This window comes from Mercenaria mercenaria, chromosome 9, assembly GCF_021730395.1.
Source record: "Mercenaria mercenaria strain notata chromosome 9, MADL_Memer_1, whole genome shotgun sequence".
NCBI classification, from domain to species: domain Eukaryota; kingdom Metazoa; phylum Mollusca; class Bivalvia; order Venerida; family Veneridae; genus Mercenaria; species Mercenaria mercenaria.
Window position 1 is genome coordinate 63,348,661 of NC_069369.1, and position 22,622 is coordinate 63,371,282.

Here is a 22,622-nt window from a genome sequence, read left to right on the forward strand (position 1 = left end):
CTTATTAATTTATTGGACCCGTAACGAAAATCGAAAAAGTATGTATTCTGCGCTTTTTCGGCATTCTCCGGGATTTTACGGACATCCACGAGCCCTATATGCTATATCTGCACCCGAAGAATGCTAGACGGCATCACCAGAATATGACGTAACTAGCTTTTCGACAGTTTTTGGAAACCACATTTAAAGACTTGAGTGTCAATGTCTTTACCCTACTTACAGCTTCGTTTTTGGGAAACGATATTAGATTTGAGTGTCAATGACTTTATCCTACTTACAGCCTCGTTGAACTAAAATTAAGCCTGTTTTTGGATAGTTCTACAAGAACACAAATTCACCATCGTGCAGAGGTTATAGAGACATACCTAACGTTACCGACATCTCAATTTTGCCAAATAAATGGCCTTACGTGGACAGTCAAAGTAAAGCGTGTCCTACTTGCCAAGAACTATTTGGTATATAAAACATTGTATAGGGATGGTCTATGAAGTATTAATTCTAGAAACAATTACTTCAGAGAAGAGATAACGCACAACCTTGCATGATCACAAACGCACTATGTCCTAATTAGCTTCAAGCAGATGTGGCTAAGTTACTTGTCATTCAGGCATACATCAGTCACACCATCACAATGCAACAGTTTCCTGTTTCGGGGGAAAATGAGCACGCACGCACCCACCCACCCACCGTCACGGAGAATACAAACACCCTTCCTGGGGATCAAACCCATAGATCTGTGCTCTTCCTACTGAGCTACATTGTAAGCGAGTGGGATGCTGGAAAAAGAGGTAACAATTTACACAATTTTTAAAAGAAAGATTTAATAAATTTTATGTAAATTCACATTATATTACTTCGAAATAAGGTGAAACTAAACATTCGTTTCCAAGTTACGTATCATCATAAATATGGTCCCAGGTACACTAATTTTGCAGTTTATAGATATTGGGATACCGGTATTCAATAATCTAAACTAAAAGACAAGAGGGCCGTGATGGCCCTATATCGCTCATCGAAGTTGATCTGGCCTACTGACCTAGTTTTTGATATCACATGACCCAGTTTCAAACTTGACCTAGTATTTCCTTTGATTTGACCGGGTGACCTAGTATCTTTCCCCACATGACCCACATTCCAACTTGACCTAAAGGTCATCAAGACAAACATGCTGACCAATTCTCATGAGTTTCAAACTTAAACTGTGGACTCTTGAGTGTTAACAAGATTTTCCTTTGATCTGGCCTACTGACCTAGTTATTACCCCTCAAGACCTACCAGAGATCATCTATACAAACATTCTGACCAAGTTTCATAAAGATTGGGTTACAACTGTTAACAAGTTTTTTCCTTTGATTTGACCGGGTGACCTAGTTTTTGACCCCACATGAACTAGATTCAAACTTGACCTATAGGTCATCAAGACAAACATTCTGACCAATTCTCATCAGTTTCAAACTTAAACTGTCGACTCTAGAGTGTTAACAAAATTTTCTTTTGATCTGGTCTACTGACATAGTTTTTGACCCCACATGACCCAGTTTAAAACTTGATCTAGAGACCATCTATAAAAACATTCTGACCAAGTTTCATAAAGATTGGGTTACAACTGTGGCCTCTAGAGTGTTAACAAGATTTTCCTTTGATTTGACCGGACGACCAAGGTTTTGACCCTCATGACCCAGATTCCAACTTGGCCTAGAGGTCATCAAGACAAACATGCTGACCAATTCTCTTGAGTTTCAAACTTAAACTGTGGACTCTAGAGTGTTAATAAGATTTTCCTTTGATCTGGCTTACTGACCTAGTTTTTGACCCTACATGACCCAGTTTCAATCTTGACCTAGAAATCATCTATACAAACATTCTGACCAAGTTTCATAAAGATTAGATACAACTGTGGCCTCTAGAGTGTTAACGAATTTTTCCTTTGATGTGACCGGGTGGCCTAGTTTTTAACCCCACATGACCTAGGTTCAAACTTGACCTAGAGGTCATTAAGACAAATATGCTGACCAATTCTCATGAGTTTCCAACTTAAACTGTGGACTCTATAGAGTGTTATCAAAATTTTCCTTTGATCTGGCTTACTGACCTAGTTTTTGACCCACATGGCCCAGTTTCAAACTTGACATAGAGATTATCAAAACAAACATTCTGACTAAGTGTCATAAAGATTGGGTCACAAATGTGGCCTCTAGAGTGTTAACAATGCAAATGTTGACGCAGACGGACGACGCACGTCGCACTACGGACGACGACGGACGTCGGACAATAGCTCACCTTGAGCACCTCGTGCTCTGGTGAGCTAATAATGGTTGCGCGAAGGGTAAGCTAGAACCATGAGAACAAATTTGAGAGAGGTCTGTGCAAGGATGCTGTAGGAGCAGTTTGGTGATAATCAATCCTACAGATCTTGTGAAGAAGCTGTTTAAACGCTTCTTACTATTTTCGGTATGCCTGCGTGCCAAGTGGAACCATGCCTGCGTGCCAAGTGGAACCACTTTAAAACATATGAGAGAAGGTCTTATTAGGATATGACGGACCTAGTAGATTATACAAGGACACTAGAAACCAAGCAAAGTGGTTCACAAAAAGATGCTGTTTCACTGGTTTCCTATTTTTAGTTGATATTTTAGTTGTTGCAGTCCCCTTAATTTGGCCTTAAATCGATCAATGCAAAATATTAAAAAAAAAGAGCGCACGATACGAGGATGCTACATACGAAGTTTGATGAAGATCCATCATGTCATTCATAAGAAAACGTTATCATGTTTTTCCATTTTAGCTCTCAGACAGGCGACCCTAATAGAGGCCAGGCAGAACCATTCGAAGGAACGAAACTAGAGGCATGTCCATACAAGACTGCTACAAACCACATTTGGTGAAGATCTATCAAGTAGTTCATAAGAAGAGTTTATTCAAGTGTTTAACTATCTTTAGGTCTGGCAGCCAATAAAGTGGAATGAACTGACCACACTGGAAAGAGGTACATGCTAGTGGTATATACTTAAATGCTTTTGACCATGTTTGGTGAAATTCTGACCATTAGTTTTTCAGAGATGTTCAATCAAAACGTCTTGACGCAGGACGGCGAACGCAGGACGATGGATGACGGACCATCCATCTGTACTAATAGCTCACACTTGACAAAATCCAGGTGAGATAAAAAGGGCAATTTTGTAGTTAATGATGGTAATGTGCTTATTCGGAGATACCATACAATTATAAACTGTAGCTGAGGTCAGTATGTACTATGTAGTACTACTGATCTTGGAAGTGATACTGAGAGACGACGTAGTCCGAGGTTCTTTCAGGTAGGTAAACAAAATTACTTAATTACCTCACTACAAGTCTATAACTGAATACATTTTAGGGTATGCACTTAGCCATCATGCTATATAAAAATTAAAATCGACACAAAAATAATAACAATATCCAGGCAGTCAATATATAAAATTCTCAAATTATCTCGACTAATCAAACAAGCATGCGTAAAATTTGATCATAGTAAACACTTTCCGCCAGGAGAAACTTGATTCATGCATTTCCACTACCGTCCATGAACAGGCTCAATCAAACCGAGAATTCAACATTTTCGTTTTTGTCGTGTTGAGCGGCCTGTGAAGTTTCCACTTTTTCTATTTTATAAGATTTTTAAGACGGAAAAGCTGAATGCCATACATGTTGCTTGCCTCTGTACGTACTTTTATATTCAACCAAGAAGATAATCTTGAACTTTTATTAGTCAGAAGAACTGGCGAAATAATATAAAAGCTGTCGAATTAGATTAACAAAATGTATCAGCTTTTAGTACAATTTTACTTTATATAACGAAATATATTTTCCTCAGAAGCTTGTAAGAGACACATCAGTATTTAACTGCCAAGCTACAAACAGGTTATCATCAGATACAGGTAATTACGATTAACTATTTGTTTACGAAGAGATAATAATTGATTCTCACAAGATTTCAAAAATAAATTTCTAAAATGTGAGATGATATTACAAAAGACAAATATTCAAAGATAAAATATATGAATCCTGTGTACGCCTTTATCGGGTATCATATTATACCCTTTCATTTTTCAATGAAATTGAAATACGCATGTGTAATTAGTTCAAAGGAAGTTGTTTAAGCCAAATATTGACACTATTATACAATTTTTATCATCCTTTCTTGTAGCTTATGATACACGCAAGCTTATATACATCATCTAAGTGCATATTGCATATACTGCAGTTTAATCTGATCAGAAGTACCACTGCATTTAGTTTATCAGCAGTATCATGAGAGGCATTCGGATAAGATCTGAACTTTCCGCAGACATACAAACTGTTTTTTCATGGTTACACATAACACAACAACGTAAATAATTATGAAAGTAGAACGGGAAATGACTTTGGTATTTGCTACAAAACATCCATTCATTGTTTTCAAACATTATGCTACAAAAGACGACAACAAGCAAACACATCCAGAAGCTGAAGTAAAAGAACAATACATTTTTACCACTTTCTTAGTAAACCAAACACATAATTAATCATGTGATTAAAATATGCTGGAAATTATGTTTTCTTGATATTCCGAAGCTCAGTGTATATTATGCATGAATTGCAAACAACGAACATATTTCATATAATCATCTAACAATAACGAGACTGAAAGGAAGATATACTGACAAATAAATTTCATTGTCCTATAACATTACACAACTGAATCTGATGTTTTACACGACTGCTAAAGCATCAAAATTGTTCTGTCCTTGGATCACAGTTTGTGAATAGAGCAAACAAAACATTAAGCCTATCTGTAAGTAATAAGATGTTCCGGGTATGCCTGTGTGTCATTGAAGACGACATACATGGCCGGACTTCCAGTATTGTTGGTGACAGAATCATAGAGAATGTGCGGCTTGGATTTATCAATTGCTGGTGGTACTCGCATGTCGCTTGTTCCGTTGCAATATTTTCCCGTCAGTACCAAACACCGATACATTCTTTTGTTTCCGTCACTACCTGGTGGCGTGTAAGTTCCTTGGTCTGAATAGTTTGCATTAACGGCGAAATATACACCTTGGCCTATTGCGGTCGCTGAAATAATTATTTATTTATATTTGAACATAGTAAAACATATATTTACTAGATTTTAGTTTAAATGAACTAGAGCTGTCATCAAAGGCGATTAATACCCCAAGAGGCCGCTTTGGCAAAGGGAACGGAAAATGTTATGATTATGAGCTTGTACCTTAAAGTGTTACCTTGACCTTGGTGAACTGGGTTGTACACTCTGCAAATTGTCTTCGTGAGTTTAACAACTGATGTAAGTTTCAAGAAAATCCTTCAAGTGGTTTTAAAGGCAGATATAGCGTAAACACCAATTTAAGCTATTTGATTTTTGACCTCTAGTGTGACATTGTCCCTGGGTTGTGTACTCTGCATATCATCTGGATGAGGTTTACAATTGATGCTAACTTTTTGAAAATCCATCCAGCGGTCAAGAAGATACGAAACGGACGTTGGACGTTTAAACACAGTGACATGCCACACAGCTAAAATGAAATTTGAAAAAGACATTTCTACGCACAGCAGGAAAAATCGGCGGTGGGAAATATAATATAACAAGAGGGTCTTCCACCACTCGCGAGTTTAAATAGGTTTTAAGAATCCCCAACGTATAAATGCTCAATTCAGCTTACCATTCTTTCCACAGTAACTCCTGTTGAAACCATGTGAATTGATACTTTGTACGGCATAATCAGCAGTTCCATGCCACAGCATCTTTTCATTATCTTTCTTGTTAGGGTTATTCACGTTCATCTCTTTACGCTTGGCTGCGTATTGTGTATATAAAGTTTTATTCTGGATTCTTTCAATCTGAAAAGTTCATTTTTGCAATCATCACGTACCTTACACAATTTTGCATTTACTGGGCATTTATGAGAAAGAACAAGGCAGTCTGAAAGACAGCTAAATCACCCGCCACTGTTATGGATGGTGAAAGTGTAAACCTTTGACCCTGAGGTGTGACCTTGACCTTGAACTGACGTGGCTGACTCATGAAATATGCACATCGTCTTGATGAGGTGATTATTTGACCCAATTTTCATGAAAATCCTTCAAGGGCTTTAGAAGATAGATAGCTCAAACCTTTGACATTGAGTTGTGACCTTGCCCTTGAGTTGACATGGCTGACTCATGAGTTCTTGATGAGGTGATCATGAGACCCAAGTTTGATGAAAATCCTTGAAGGATTTTAGGAGATACAGAGTGGACACAAAATTGAAGGCTCAAACCTTAAACCCTAAGGTGTGACCTTGACCTTAAGCCTGCATGGCTGACCCATGAGTTCTGCATATTGTCTTGATGAGGTAATCACTTGACCCAGGTTTGATATGAATCCTTCAAGGGGATTAGGAGATACAGAGCGGACACAAAATGGAAGACTCAAACTTTTGACCCAGAGTTTTGACCTTGAACTTGACCCAATATGGCTGACTCATAAGTTCTGCACATTCTTTTGATGAGGTGATCATTTGACCCACGTTTCATGAAAATCCTTCAAGGGGTTTAGGAGATACAGAGCGGACACAAAATGGAAGACTCAAACCTTTGACCCTAAGTTGTGACCTTGACCTTGACCTTGAGTAAGTATGGCTGATTCATGTGTTTTGCACATCGTCTTGATGAGATGATCATTTAACTAAAGTTTTATAAAATTCCTTCAAGGGGTTTAGGAGATACAGAGCGGTCCCCCCGACACCAAATGGAAGGCTCAAACCTTTTACCTCGAGTTGAGACCTTGACGTTGAGCCGACATGGATGACTCATAAGTTCTGCACATCGTCTTGATGAGGTGATCATTTGACTTAGGTTTCATGAAAATCCTTCAAGGGGTTAAGGAGATATGAAGCGGACATGAAAGTGTTACGGACAGACGGAAGGACGGACGGACGGACGGATGGAAGGACGGACGGAGACCATTCCTATAACCCCCACCACTCGTGGCGGGGAATTAATAAAAGGGTAACATGATTAATGAGGGACCGAGTGGTAAAAATATGTGACATTTTATCGCTTGTCCCTCACTTCTGTAAGTTCGAACCCTACTCAGGTTTTCATACGAGGAAGCCATTCAGCTGATTTGTTGAAGATCTTCGAATGATACCCAGAGAGGCAACTGGTATCTTTATTTACCATGAAAAGCCGGTGAGTTGCCATATATTCTTAAATTGTGTAGGTGTGACTTGTACCCAACACAATACACTACATACAAGAGTCCCAATTAGATATCGTTTGTGACAAGGTATTAAATTTAAAAAAGAATTTAAATTTGTTTCAAAGATTTTAAATTAAAAAAGACTTTTAAAAGTATTTCTATTTTTAGCTCTAGCGGCCCCTAAAATGGCCAAGTGCCCCAATTTGAACAACCTTGGGAGAGGGCCATATAATTATGCTACATACCAAGTTTGATGAAGATCAATCAAGCAGTTCATAATAAGAAGGTGTTTAAAGGTATTTCTATTTTTAGCTCTAGCGGCTCCTAAAAGGGATCAAGTGCCCCCATTTGAACGGATTTGGGAGAGGACCCAATAATGATGCCACAGACCAAATTTAAAGAAGATCCATCAAGCGTTGCATGGTAAGAAGTCGCTTAAATGTATTTCTATTTTTACTAGCGGCCCCTTAAAGGGGCCAAGTGCCCCCATTTGAACAACACATAATGATGTTTCAGTCCAAGTATGATATGATGAAAAACCATCAAGAAGTTCATGAGAAGAAGTCGTTTCAAGGTATTTCTATTTTTAGCCCTAACAACCACTAAAAGGGGCCAAGTGCCCACTTTTGAACAAACTTTAGAATTTGGAAGAGTACCATATAATGATGCTACAGACCAAGTTTGATGAAAATCCATAAAATGGTTCATGAGAAGAAGTCATTTAAAGGTACATTTGTGTATTTCTATTTTTAGCTCTAGCGGTCCCTAAAAGGGGCCAAGTGCCCCCATTTGAATAAACTTTTGAGAGGGCCATATAATGATGCTACAGTCCAAGTTTGATGAAGCTCAATCAAGCGGTTCATGATAAAAAGTCGTCTAAACGTATTTCTATTTTTAGTTCTAGCGGCCTCTATGAGGGGCCAAGTGCCCCCATTTGAACAAATTTGTGAGAGGACCTTATACTGATGCTACAGACCAAGTTTGATGAAGATCCATTAAGCGGTTCATGAGAAGAAATCATTTAAATGTATTTCTAGCTTTAGCTGTAGCAGCACCTAAAAGGGGCCAAAATGCCCCCATTGAACAAACTGTTGAGAAGGCCAAATAATGATGCTACAGACCAAGTTTGATGAAGATCAATCAAGCGGTTCATGATAAAAAGTCGTTTAAACGTATTTCTATTTTTAGCTCTAGTGGCCCCTTCATAGGGCCAAATGCCCCTATTTAAACAAACCTGATAGAGGACCTCACCAGACCAATTTGATATTATTCTGACCAGTAGTTTCAGAGGAGGAGATGTTTAAGTAAAAATGTGGACAAAGGGCGATTGACGCCGGACGCCGGACCATCCATCCCATAAAAAATCGACATGGTGTATTTTTGCGTTTCATAAATGGCAAAACAAGTGAAAGTATATACCTTCACGATGTTTGGCTGCCTTCCTAACGTACTTTTAAACTCGGATACCACTTTACTGTACTCAGAATCTGCTTGATTCAAAGTCACAAGTTTCAAGTTTTCTTTATCTTTCATTGCTTGCCAATTCTTCGGAATATCAAAACTAGCACCTGAAACCAGAAAATGCCAATGATATATCCTACGCCTGAAGACACTGTTTCAATTCAAATTTAAAACAATTATCAAATCAAAATTATCATGATATAATTATTATGACTACATAAATCATGTACTAAAACTGGCTTTAATACAGCAATTATATACAAGAGGGCCAAGATGGCCCTATGTCGCTCACCTGAGAAACACACCATAACAGTATAAACATGTTTGACCTAGTGATTTCATGGAAAAAATATTCTGACCAATTATCATTAAAATTGGAGCAAAAACCTTGAGTATAAACAAGTATTTTCTTGATTTGACCTAGTGACCTAGTTTTTGACCCCGGATGACCCATATTCGAACTTAACCTAGATTTCATCAAGGCTATCATTCTGATCAACTTTCATGAAGATCAGTTGAAAAATACAGCATTTGTCGCATACAAAAGGTTTTTCTTTGATTTGACCTAGTGACCTAGTTTTTGACCTCAGACAACACATATTCGAACCTGACCTAGATTTCATCAAGGCATTTTATGAAAATCCAGTGTGAAATGCAGCCCCTATTGAACCCAGATGACCCATATTCAAACTTGACCTAGATGTCATCAAGGCTATCATTCTGACAAAATTTCATGAAGATCGGTTGAAACATACAGTCTCTATCACATACACGAGGTTTTTCTTTGATTTAACCTAACGACCTACTTTTTGACCCCAGATGACCCATAATCAAACTCAACCTAGGTTTCATCAAGGCAATCATTCTGACCAAATTTCAAGAAGATAAATAGAAAAATACAGCCTCTATCACATACACAAGGTTTTCCTTTGATTTGACCTAGTGACCTTCTTTTTGACCCAAGAAGACCCATATTCAAACTTGACCTAGATTTCATTAAGGCAATCATTCCGACTTAATTTCATGAAGTTCAATTGAAAAATATAGCCTCTACCGCATACACAAAGTTTTTCTTTGATTTGACCTAATGACCTACTTTTTGACCCTAGATAACCCATATTCAAACTCGACCTAGATTTTATCCAGATAAACATGCTCATCAAATTTCATGAAGATCAACTGATAAAAAAACAGCCTCTATCGCATACGCAAGGTTTTCCTTTGATTTGACCTAGTGACCTAGTTTTTGAACCCAGATGACCCATTTTCGAACTCGGCCTAGATTTCATCAAGGTAATCATTCTGACAGAATTCATGAAGATAAATTGAAAAATACAGCCTCTATTGCATACACAAGGTTTTTCTTTGATTTGACCTAGTGACCTAGTTTTTGACCCCAGATGACTCATTTTCGAACTCGGCCTAGACTTCATCAAGGTAATCATTCTGACAAAATTTCATGAAGATCAGTTGAAAAATACAGCCTCTATCGCATACACAAGCTAAATGTTGACAGACAGACAGACAGACGACGGACGCCGGGCATCGCGCGATCACAAAAACTCACCAGAGCATTGCTCAGGTGAGCTAAAAGGTGATTTCCTTTTTCTACGCATGGACACGTGTCAATATAACCTCGTTTACCGAATATTTAAGAACAATATGTGCGTAATAAAAGTTCACCATATTTCTGGGATCAGTGATTATTGTACATTTGCTGCTTCTATCACAATATTTCTACATGTCATATGGCAATGGTCACATAATATTACTCATGACTGTAAACCGCTAAAAGCCGTTTTTGAAAGTCATAACTGTAATATTGCTTATCAACAGTTAAAAGTTCAAACCCCGCTTTTTAGACCTCACTTAGAAATCATTGCTTGAAGAAGAATAAAAAAAAATTAAGCATTTTTACCCGCAACGAGATCTCTTCTTATCACAGGAAATTTAGTATTTGGCTGTTTGACGTCGTGCTCCGTCATATTTCCGAAGTCAATCTCATATTCGCCACCTGACCTGTCCTTGACCTTCACTTGCTTTTGTTTTTGCTTGTATGCAGTTTCTATTTCTAGATTTATACGATCAGGAAATGCTATCTCTTTCTGGTCTTTAAGATAAATCCATTTAACGATGTTAGACATTAACTTGGCTTGATCTTTCATGTAAAACGATTTATCTGCAGACCGTAACTGGCTATGTATAGCATCAAAAACTTCGAGAACATTTGCAACAAGCCCAATTACCACTATGTTTCCGAGATCTGTGTCTACAGTCACGTCAACGTGATTGTTTCTTGCCATGGCTTTAACTTCCTTTATCTAGAAAATAAAAACAACCAAAACTTCTTGAGAACTGTGTAAAACGTATCACAAAATTTAATGAAAATGTTTTATATTGTTACTTTTGTTAGTCGTACAATAGTATCAGTTTACATATAGTATGTTATAAAAATTAAATTTTTTTACCACCTTCTTATTTATACATGAAACGTTTGCTGGGATTCGAGTGGGATTGCTCTTTGTCATCATGTTTCTACTAATAAATGTGACGATTCCTTAGAACTTCTAAGTAAGAAGCATAGCATAAGTGTTGTCTCCAGAGTCAAGCGGGGTCGCATACTTTGAATCAATTGTCCAATCAAGCTTGCTGTCGGAAGATTGATGATTCTATCCAAGTGCCCGCCCATGTAAGAAGTTATACTTCGATGGGCACATACGTCTTTCCCCGGAAATAAAAACTGTAAACGGGGTCGAGTGGTTACGGCCGCTGACTTCAATTCACTTGCCCCTCGTCCATTTTGGTTCGAACGTCATTCGTGGCGTTGAATTCTTCGTGTGACGAAGCCATTCAGCTGGCTTACGGAAGGTCGGCCACTTTACCCAGGTGTCCGCCCGTGATGAAATAATGCACGAAGGGGCACCTGGGGTCTTGCTCCACCACCAAAACTGAAAGGTCGCCATATGACCTAAAATTGTGTCGGTGCGACGTTAACCACACATGCCTTCATCCCCCACCCCGCTTCTCGCAAAGAAAAAAGTCTTGAAAGTCAAAGAAATCAAACAGACAATGAAACGGAGTGTCTTCTTATCAGTTTTTCCCGAAAAAAATATACCCTAGAATAATCCATATACTCTTCCCTAGCACATACTCTGGTTAAAACTGGACTTTCATAAAAAGAGAAACAAATCAGTTTAAAAAGCGACTCTCAAGTATCTTTATGATGTATGAATACCAGCACATACATGGTTGAAATTAAGTCTATGAATTCCCTGGTCTTCAAGCTTTTTAACAATCCATTCCTTTTCAACTGTCTGCTCGAAGCTTTTTATTGCCCTATCTATTTTATCTTTGCCTTCGGCATATATAGTGATAGTACAAGAGTCTTCTGAAGTATCGTGTGCTTCTTCCTGACGAAACTGTTTATGGTGCTGGTGACGGGAATGCCGACTATGAGCTTGCTGCCTGTCTCCTGAACTTCTCTCTCCGCTTTGGGGACGACCTTGATATTTAAAAGACATTTTAATACCTTAATTGTGTGGATAAGAAGAAATACGAACAACTCATAACAAAAGCCCTGCATATCAAATACTCTACATCAAGTTTTATCCATTAACTCTCATTTAAAATAAATCGAGTTCTATCTTGTTTGGCATCAAATCTTGAAGTAGTCTTTTGCCATTGGCTACATTTATACAAATATGCCTAAAGAAGTCATCGGCATAGAGTAGTACTTATTATCCTTTTCTTTCAGTCAACACATACTTTAATATTATAACGTGAAACTTACCCGTAACTGATCTTTTCATTCCTGTTATAAAATCTGTCAACATGTCTTTCTGAAAGATGATTAGTCCAATCTTCTGTAGATGTTTAGGGTTGTCTTGATGGAAGTCACCCATAGCTGAACACATGACTTCAGCAATGTCTTCGGGTTTGCAACCAACACCTTTGAATTACAAAGTCCGAGTGATTATAAGAAATAAGGAAAAGATCCAATATGAACCGCCACGTTCCAAGAACGTAGCCTCCCCGAAATGAAATTATGTAGCTTTTTATGAATAAAACTTTATATCATATTACATAATTAAGTTGTTTTACACTAAGCGAATCCTGAAAATGGTAACATACCGTTAATACAACAAACATCATTATATTTACAGAAACTGTAAAACAAACTCCAATTCAGCAACATTAATCAGCCTAAAAAACACTGCATTGCTAACGTCTTATATCTAACGTATTATAGCTCAACTGCTCACAAAAGTTTCAATTAGCTACGCATTTTAGTATCAAAGTAGTTGCGGCTTGGTAGATATACCATATGGCACCAGTTCTGTTTTTTTTTCATGAAGCGAACTCGAGATCGAGTCAAGCAAGCGTAATATTTTCACCACAATCGAGTTAATATGAATCATTAATTGAGTACTGACAAAACCGCTTTTTAAACATATTAATAAGAGATTATTGTAACTTACAGGAACACAATACAAGATGTAGGTGAGATACGTTATTTATGATTAAAAGTAAATTGCCATAAATGCAAAGAACCATGTAAAATTCTTCTCACTTGTTCCTAATGCTGGAAAGGCGACACTTGAAATTTTGTGCTTCTCTGCTTTTCTTAGGCATGCCAAAACAACAGGCGGCCATTCCCATGTTTTGTATTTAGTGTCCACGTGGATAATGTATTTGGCTTTAAGCTGTCCTGCCGTAGTTATAGCAATGCCTTCCTTTTTCATTGTGGATTCTGAATTAAACAGCGCACATGCTTTTAACATTTGATTAATTAAGTTACAGAAGTTTGTACGTGCAAAGCGTTTCAGTGTTTAGTTAATATCATAATACGGATTCATGGTGAATGTACAAAACATCATTTTCTATGGAATGATACACGACATTCATCTGGTACTAAAAGAAAATGAAACGCACCCGCTTAGCTCAATAGGGAGAGCGCAGATCTGCGGGTCGCGGGGTCGTGAGTTCGAACCCCGGGCAGGGCGTATATTCTCCGTGACGATTTGATAAAAAACATTGTGTATGAAATCATTCGTCCTCCACCTCTGACTCATGTAGGGAAGTTGGCAATTACTTGAGGAGAACAGGTTAGTACTGGTACAGAATCCAGGGACACTGGTTAGGTTAACTGCCCGCCGTGCCATAACTGAAATACTGTTGAAAAACGGCATTAATCCCAAAACAAACAATAAAATGATGAAGATTAAAATACGTTACTTTGTTGCTGGCAGTCCTGTTCTATGGCATCGCCTCCCTTTTTCAAAATTGCCTTTGTAACGGCACCTTAAATGAAAACTCATGTTTCAGTTTCGAAATTTATTCAAATTTGTTACATGCTGCATATTCTTAATCTATGTGTACGAGTTATTTTAGATTTGTTTTTCTTAACTGTTTAACCCGTTTGTCTTAAAAATTATTAGACAGTTTAAATAATGGCACTTAATTAAAAACAGGACGCAGTTATGTCTGTATGTGCTCCAATGGAAAACCAATATGTTCACAAAGAAACAGACAAAAGTATCAATATATACAAATACAGTGAATATTGCACTAGATTAACATACCAAGGTAACAGAATATGATTCATGTGTTATTTCAGCAGTAAGTTCCAATTTGTGTATATTCGTTCTAAAGTTATTCTGCAGCGATCTTTTTTTTCTGCTTATGATTCAGTTTGTATCGTAAAAGCCATTTATTTTACCTTTGCTAAGGTCCAGTTCCATATTACAACTAGCTACAATTGCTTCAGAAGAGTCCTCAGTGATGTCACCCCCATGAATTTCTACCTTTAAATTGCCTATTTGAAATTCTGCATGGCCTGAAGTGGAACCATAATATTCCAGCAATTTATACATACGAGATCATCCGTTTAAGATCTAAACATACAATATAAATCAAGAATGTGTCTGGGGTACCTAAACCATTAAGCTGTTCAGTTTAGTATTTAAATTTTAATTTTAAACTGCATTAACAGTTCGTTAATCCTGTGCCTACCAAGTGTAAAATTTGCTTGATTTCTTCCTGAAGATCATTCCTGTCTTAGTGTCACTATACTGACAGGACACTGTGACTATGTCCACATGCGTATTATTTCAGACCCTGCAGTAACTTCGTACCAAGTCCAGTTGTTCTGTTCTGTCCCCGGATCAATATAGTACCTTCATTCCTACATCGTGAACATTAAATTATAAGGAATGACAAATGACGACCTTATTCGAACTTATTCAAGTTCGATCACAAAATATATGTGCAGGGGTGAGTGACTTGAACAACAGACCTTGATTCTATATTAAAAAAATATGTTCTGTAAAAACTAGAATACGAACCTCGCGATTCCTTAACTAGCTTCCCAACACCTGATTTCAAATGTTTTCGTCCAGTCGACGGCCGACTCTGATGGGAATTTCCACCTTTCCAGTTCTTCTCTTCTGTAACAAACTCCTGAAATATATTAACACAAAAAAGTCAAACCACTTCACTGAAAATCGGCATCAAATGGTTTACACTATGAAAACAGAAACATTCTGTAGGGATAAAGCATGTTTTTCGTGTTATAGTATTTGCAGAATCCCGAATGATTGCTTGTTGCCCGAGACAGGTAGGGCGAGGACACCAACGATACCCGAGGGATTCTGAAGAAATGAACAAGAGCTAACGCTATTCTGTCATAAAATGCACGGGTAAAATCTAAAAGTGAAAATATTGTCCTTCAATGTCATTAAATTTCCATGAAATGCGCGGGAATGTCAGCGTTGTTTTCAAACGTTGATGTCATTTCCTTTTGAATTATCCGTTTTCGGGCTGTAATACATTCATGCTTTGCCACGGAACGCGCATATATGAAAAGGTGTTTAAACAGCATGCGAGCGCAAGAACACATGTTTTCTCTCCTGTTAAAACACCTCAAAAAGTGACAAGAACAGCAGTTTTATGCTAGTATATTTGTTTCTGTTGATTTGTTGATTACTGCGTGTTCTTTAGTCATATTTCATGTTGGGCAACCTGTGAAGTCTCCACTTTTCTATTTTGTTATTTTTCAACATGTTCTGAGACAGTGCCCCGATGCATTTTATTATTTGCTCGTCCATACGATTATCCTTGTCAATGTGTTTTGCGAACATTTCTTTAACCATGTACACATACAAACACTTTTGGTGGTTGGAGCTCTGTCATTATTCTACTGTCATATAAATAACGATTATGGAACATTTTCGAATAAACCGATTTACACGTCCCATACCGCAACACAGCAGTGCCCTGTCGCGTTCCATAATTTGTTTGATATGCTGCTGTTGTCTTACTGTTTAATTGTGTATGTTTACCGTTTGCACATCAGTACAGGGTAACAGAAAGGCTGCGTACTCGTACAAAGGTTTTCCGTAGTCTTTGCCCACTTTTTGGAAAAACTATTTACAATATGTTCCTCGATAAATCCATATTACTTAAACTTTCCTTTATCAGCGAAAAGAATCCTGTTAGTATGTGAATATAATGTTGTTAAAAATAGAATAATGATCACATGTCCATAGCTCAAATATTCTTTTGCAAAATCACTCCGAAATATGACCATCAAGTTACAAAACGACGATTTTCTAAGTTTTCCATGAAGTAGAACGTCAATCAAAGTCATGCTTTCTGATGAATTAGAATAACTAGAACATCTTGGTGCAGACACATCGAACGGTCATTCGTGCGAAATTATTAAAGAATCAATCCAAAAATTCCTAACAAGTAGATTTGTTTTGAGTTTCCATTTTATACATACAACAAAAAGAACAAACAAGAGGGCCAAGATGGCCCTAGGTCGCTCACCTAAGAAACACTCCGTAACAGTGTAAAACATGTTTGACCTAGTGATTTCATGGAAACAAATATTCTGACCAATTTTCATTAAGATTGGACCAAAAAATTGGTCTCTTGCGATAAAACAAGCATTTTCTTAGATATGACCTAGTTTTTGACCCTAGATGACCCATGTTCAAACTCGACCTAGATTTTATCAAGGCAATCATTCTGACCAAAATTCATGAAGATCAACTGAAAAATACAGCCTCTATCACATACAGAAGTATTTTCTTTGATTTGACCAAGTGACCTAGTTTTTGACCTCAGATAACCCATATTCAAATTCGACCTAGATTTCATTAAGGCAATCAACCTGACCGAATTTCATACAAATCAATTGAAAAAAAAACAGTCTCTATCGCATACACAAGATTTTTCTTTAATTTGACCTAGTGACCTAGTTTTTGACCTCAGATAACCCATATTCAAAATCGACCTAGATTTCATCAACGCAATCACTCTGACCAAATTTCATGAAGATCAATTGAAAAATACATCCTCTATTGCATACACAATGTTTTTCTTCGATTTGACCTAGTGACCTAGTTTTTTACCCCAGATGACCCATTTTCGAACTCGGCCTAGATTTTATCAAGGTAATCATTCTGGCTAAATTTCATGAAGATCAGTTGAAAAATACCGCCTCTATTGCATACACAAGGTTTTTCTTTGATTTGACCTAGTGACCTAGTTTTTGACCCCAGATGACCCATTTTCGAACTTGGTCTAAATTTCATCAAGGGTACCATTCTGACCAAAATTCATGAAGTTCAATTGAAAAATACAGCCTCTATCGCATACACAAGGATTTTACGTGATATGACCTAGTGACCTAGTTTTTGAACCAGATGACCCATTTTCGAACTCGGCCTAGATTTCATCAAGGCAATCATTCTGACCAAAATTAATGAAGATCAATTGAAAAATACAGCCTCTATCGCATACACAAGGTTTTTCTTTGATTTGACCTAGTGACCTAGTTTTTGACCCGAGATGACCCATTTTCGAACTCGGCCTAGATTTCATCAAGGTTATCATTCTGACCAATATTCATGAAGATTAATTGAAAAATACCGCCTCTATCGCATACACAAGGTTTTTCTTTGATTTGACCTAGTGACCTAGTTTTTGACCGAGATGACCCATTTTCGAACTCGGCCTAGATTTCATCAAAGTTATCATTCTGACCAATATTCATGAAGATTAAATGAAAAATACAGCCTCTATCGCATACACAAGGTTTTTCTTTGATTTGACCTAGTGACCTAGTTTTTGACCCGAGATGACCCATTTTCGAACTCGGCCTAGATTTCATCAAGGTTATCATTCTGACCAACATTCATGAAGATTAAATGAAAAATACAGCCTCTATCGCATACACAAGGTTTTTCTTTGATTTGACCTAGTGACCTAGTTTTTGACCCGAGATGACCCATTTTCGAACTCGGCCTAGATTTCATCAAGGTTATCATTCTGACCAATATTCATGAAGATTAATTGAAAAATATAGCCTCTATCGCATACACAAGCTAAATGTTGACAGACGACAGACGACAGACGACAGACGACAGACGACGGACGACAGACGCCGGACATCGAGCGATCAGAAAAACTCACCTGAGCATTGCTCAGGTGAGCTAAAAAAGACGTAAAGCAATCTAGACATCTTGCGGCCAGCTTGTTTATGGATCGGAATAATCTAATGGCCACCAATGGACTTGACTGATTTCTTTCCAAATGGAGACCAGCAGTTCGGGAGGAGACGTTCTCTTTTTAGTTCTAGTGACAACTATGGTTATCCAAACGAAATTGTTCTAATAACTTTGGAAGGCAGACATACAAGGAGAATCCAAGCCAAGTTTCACCAGTTTACAACAAAATGGTTTTTGAGATTTCGTGAAGGACGTAAGACGGAAGGACATAGGGTGATCACACAATAGCACATCTTTAGAACGCGATGCTCTGGTGAAAAGAAATAAAAAAAAACAACATTGGTTTACTTAAACGGTACAGAATACCGTTTAAGTAACATAATATTGGAAGAAAAACAATTAAGGCATCCTACCTCAAACGTTTCATCATCCTCTGTGTAAATAACAAATCTAACGTTTCTTATGGCTGTTGACGAATTTTTACTGCCGAAAGTGGAAACTGCTTTAAACATTTCTTTAGCAACCTTGTCTTTTGGGTACTTCTGGGCACCTGTTCCCATGGCAGGGAAGGATATTGATTTGCAGCCATTTTGATCGGCGTCCTGAAGGCATGCAGTCACACATTCGTTTAGTCCCTGTAAAATATATTGACATCAGTATTCAACTCATGCATTACTTCATAAGTATGTAAAAGTAGATCTAGTAATGTTATCCAATATAGCTTTAGAAGTTCCTGCAATATATTTAACATACGACTTCTAAAGCCCCATACTGACCGTGTACGGTGGGCATGATTGTACGTTCAAATAGTACATTGTTTCACGGAACTGATTTCACTAAGTTTAATTTCAAAAATGCTTTACATTTTTAACAATTGTATCACTATATCATCAAATCATACAGCTACCTTTAAGCATACACGAGGATTTCTGTGGTCGAAATGTTTCATAGTAATGTGGTATATCTTTGAGCATTTTAATTTGCCAGCCGTGGTTACTGCTACATCTCCAACTTCAATGCCATCCTGGTACTTCTGATTACATTCTTGTTGAATCTTGCTTCCGCCTGCTTTTAAAAGTGCATTCGACAAAGCCCCTCTTTGTAACTGTAAGTCAGGTGATGTCGAATTTACAATCACATCGACACGTTCTTTTGCAAGTTCTCCTTTCACAACTTCAATAGTAATATTTCCGCCGGATCCCGATTGTTTCCCTGCATTGTCGTCATCGTTGTGAATAATCCATTTAGGTTTCGGTCCATCTCCCTGGCTGAGGTCCACTAAAATGTATTTCATGATTTTCTGAGAAAAAGCATCAACGTGATTATCACTGCTGTAGCATGTTTAAGATTCACCTAGAAATCTTTTACTTCTTAATGACTATATTTAGAACGTATAGCGCTGAAAATTTAAAATCGGCAAATCATGAGACCATTTTACAACAAAAAAATGATAATTTATTAGACTAAGTGTATGTCCTTTTTGAAATAACAGAAAAAAATACGCAAGAATGGTTAATCAATTTTAATAACTTTACCCCTCGATCAATGATCACGTTTCCACAGTGAGAAATTATAATATTACAAGTACTACTATGTAATAAAATGTCCACAGAGGGGTATATGTATTCATAAACAGATTTGTGTTATATCACGTCTGAAAACCAGCTAACAATAACGAATATTTTACCTTGAACTTTAGTGTTTGGAATAACGACTTGTAAGGCATTTGTGAAAGCATTTACTGTTCCCTGGCTGATGTCACATAAATACACTTCCTTTATACTTGAACGAGTGCCCTAATATAGAGGTTTATACTACAATGGCAACACATGACATACGTACAATTATTTTCATAGACTGATATATAGTTTAATATTTATTTATATGATGACAGTACGCATTAAATGTGGTGGAGAAATAAAATGTATGAGATTAAAGTTTTACGGAATTCCTAAGTTTATCACAACTTTTTTTTCTGTTCTGGAATACAACTGAATATAATGAGTTTATTTAAATTCTGACATCATTTTAACACGCCTCTATCTCTACAACAACGTTGTTTATTTGTACTGTCGATACATTCCGACTTTGGGCAAACCGATTATGTTTGACTCATATAGAAGTTGCAGCGCTCGAATCAACAAATTCTACACAGTATGCATTAAAAGTGTAATTCCTATTTGAAATTATCTGATGGATTCGGTAGACGAATTTCAGTCTCGATCATTTATGATTAATTAATTTAGATTTTACGGCACCAACAGCAGTACAGGTTATGTGCTAAGAATTTGGTTTCACATCTCATTTACATCTGAATAAATATGATGTATAGAATCAAACTATCTATAAACTGAACCGCAGTGGCAGGGCGGAACCTTTTATCCGCCTCTTACGGTCATGTACAAGTTGTGTCAGAATTACATATTGCTCGATCATTTTAATTTAACGTGTTTCTAACATCTCATAATGTGGAACGATTTCCAAAGTGCTTATACTTAACTAACACAATCTATATAAATTCACACTGCTCCGAAAGTATGGAACACTATAATCATTAAGATATATATATTGTTAAAGCTACGATTCTTGTTTGACCATTGACAATACAACCTTTGGTGTTTAAATAGTTTAGACATTACTTAATGCATAAATATAAATCATTTTGTCATAACCTTTTGGTGACGCTGATTTTCTTAACTATTGGATGGTATTTGTTCTTGCTGCGTTTAGTAGCGCTTTAACAACATGTCTTTGAGATAAAATTAAAAAGTAAAAAAAAGACGTTGGCTTCAGAATTGACAATTTTGAAGAAATGTTGTTACTGAGATACTGATACTGACGTTGATTTTGTAAATGAACGCTGTAAATTTTGTTTGACATTATTTAAAACGTTACCTCCCTGCGAAAGTCGACAACGGCTAAACTAAATAGCACGAAAGAAACTACTGTTACAGTAGTAAATTGGATTAAATTACTACAATATTTAAATATAATGTGCATTATTGGAACAGGCATAATAAGTTGTCTTCAGCATACTTACCTGAAAATGCTGATCAATCGCTTTAACAATTCCCATACAGGACATATTTACAGGATACTGAAACATGCCAGCACTCAAAGCAGGCATAGCTATTGACTTCAAATTTCTTTTCTCTGTCTTTTCTATACAAGCGAATACTGCTTTCTGTAAACACATCTCTTCCTCATTACCACCTCCTCTCCAATGGGGACCGACAGCATGAGCGACAAACTTGCAGTTCAAGTTTCCACTACCGCTCATGAAAACATCTCCTTCAGACAATGACCCTTTTTTTCTTATCCGATCATCACATTCAGTTTGAATCGCACGGCCACCTGTAAAACATGACATTATGCTTATAATCGTTATCCTATGTAGATAATGTTTGACTTTGAAGTTGTGAAATGACATAATGTTTTCATCGTTGTTTGACAGAGGAACTATGCATTTGTTTGTTTAAGGTCATTTAATAAGTGGTTTGCCAGAATAATTATATGTATGGCTTCCTGCAAGCAAGCTTTTGTCTTTTTCCATGGGTTAAGTCGCAAGTACATTATTAGCACTCATTCGTCGTGACTAAAACCCTAATAAAAGCAATATAAAACCATTTGTGATATATTTTTCTACCTTTATTGACAATAACAGCTGCTAACCCTCCAGCATGCTTCATTTCACTGTTTGCAGCATTAACTAGGACATCTACTTGCAACTCGGTAATGTCGCCGCCTACCACAAGTATCTAAAGGAAATGTAGAAGCATATTAAACGCATAATGTACAAGTTCTTCTAAAACACATATAGTGCTTTAAATGAAATATATTATCAGGTAACCCATAAAAAGATAATTTTAATCATCTTCGATATATATCTTGTCCACGCATCAATTTCGCTGGAAATGTGTCCATCGGGTATATATTGTTAAATGACATATATTTACAGGTGCAATATTAGTGACATTATTACATCTATATTGTATCATTTCGCAAGAAAAGTACTACTTAAATTTTCCAGAATGTCTTACTTTAACACCAGATTTAAGAACAGCTTCGGCGCAATTTGTAGGTTTGTCAAACTTTGCCATTGTTGATGACTGGCGGTTGTGAATGCTTCTTTTGAACCCTGATCCCTGCATATCAATAACACAAGGCGTGTTGTTTTGTACTTTTTTTACACATTCCTTTCCATGGCTACAATCTATATATTTCTTCACTTTTGGATGCTTGATTGTGTGTTGTTTTATCTCAATCTTATCTTGCAGACGCTTAATCACTCGTTTAGCTTCGTTAATACCATCGGACGTTCCTGCAAAATACATAAACCTTTGGATACTAAATCCGATTCACTGTAAAATGGACACAAATTATGCAAATTTTTGAAAATGGTATCACCAAAATTAACTTAAAATTGAACT

At 37.0% G+C, this 22,622-nt stretch overlaps 1 protein-coding gene across 1 annotated transcript in view; it reads right to left on the bottom strand.

The window, feature by feature from the left end:
* Positions 1-801: 801 nt before the first annotated feature.
* LOC123546250 (protein mono-ADP-ribosyltransferase PARP14-like) overlaps positions 802-22,622 on the bottom strand; it is a 35,029-nt gene continuing 13,208 nt past the window's right edge. Inside the window, exons 8-23 of the mRNA XM_053551546.1 lie at positions 22,233-22,513; positions 21,839-21,950; positions 21,233-21,546; positions 19,880-19,988; positions 19,100-19,470; positions 18,606-18,827; positions 15,022-15,136; positions 14,397-14,513; positions 13,913-13,978; positions 13,248-13,427; positions 12,468-12,626; positions 11,923-12,179; positions 10,596-10,998; positions 8,636-8,784; positions 5,697-5,874; positions 802-5,091 (exon numbers count right to left, since the gene is read on the bottom strand). Of these exons, the coding sequence (XP_053407521.1) occupies positions 4,805-5,091; positions 5,697-5,874; positions 8,636-8,784; positions 10,596-10,998; positions 11,923-12,179; positions 12,468-12,626; positions 13,248-13,427; positions 13,913-13,978; positions 14,397-14,513; positions 15,022-15,136; positions 18,606-18,827; positions 19,100-19,470; positions 19,880-19,988; positions 21,233-21,546; positions 21,839-21,950; positions 22,233-22,513 (3,320 nt within the window). The 3' untranslated portion in view covers positions 802-4,804. The remainder of the gene's footprint in view (positions 5,092-5,696; positions 5,875-8,635; positions 8,785-10,595; positions 10,999-11,922; positions 12,180-12,467; positions 12,627-13,247; positions 13,428-13,912; positions 13,979-14,396; positions 14,514-15,021; positions 15,137-18,605; positions 18,828-19,099; positions 19,471-19,879; positions 19,989-21,232; positions 21,547-21,838; positions 21,951-22,232; positions 22,514-22,622) is intronic.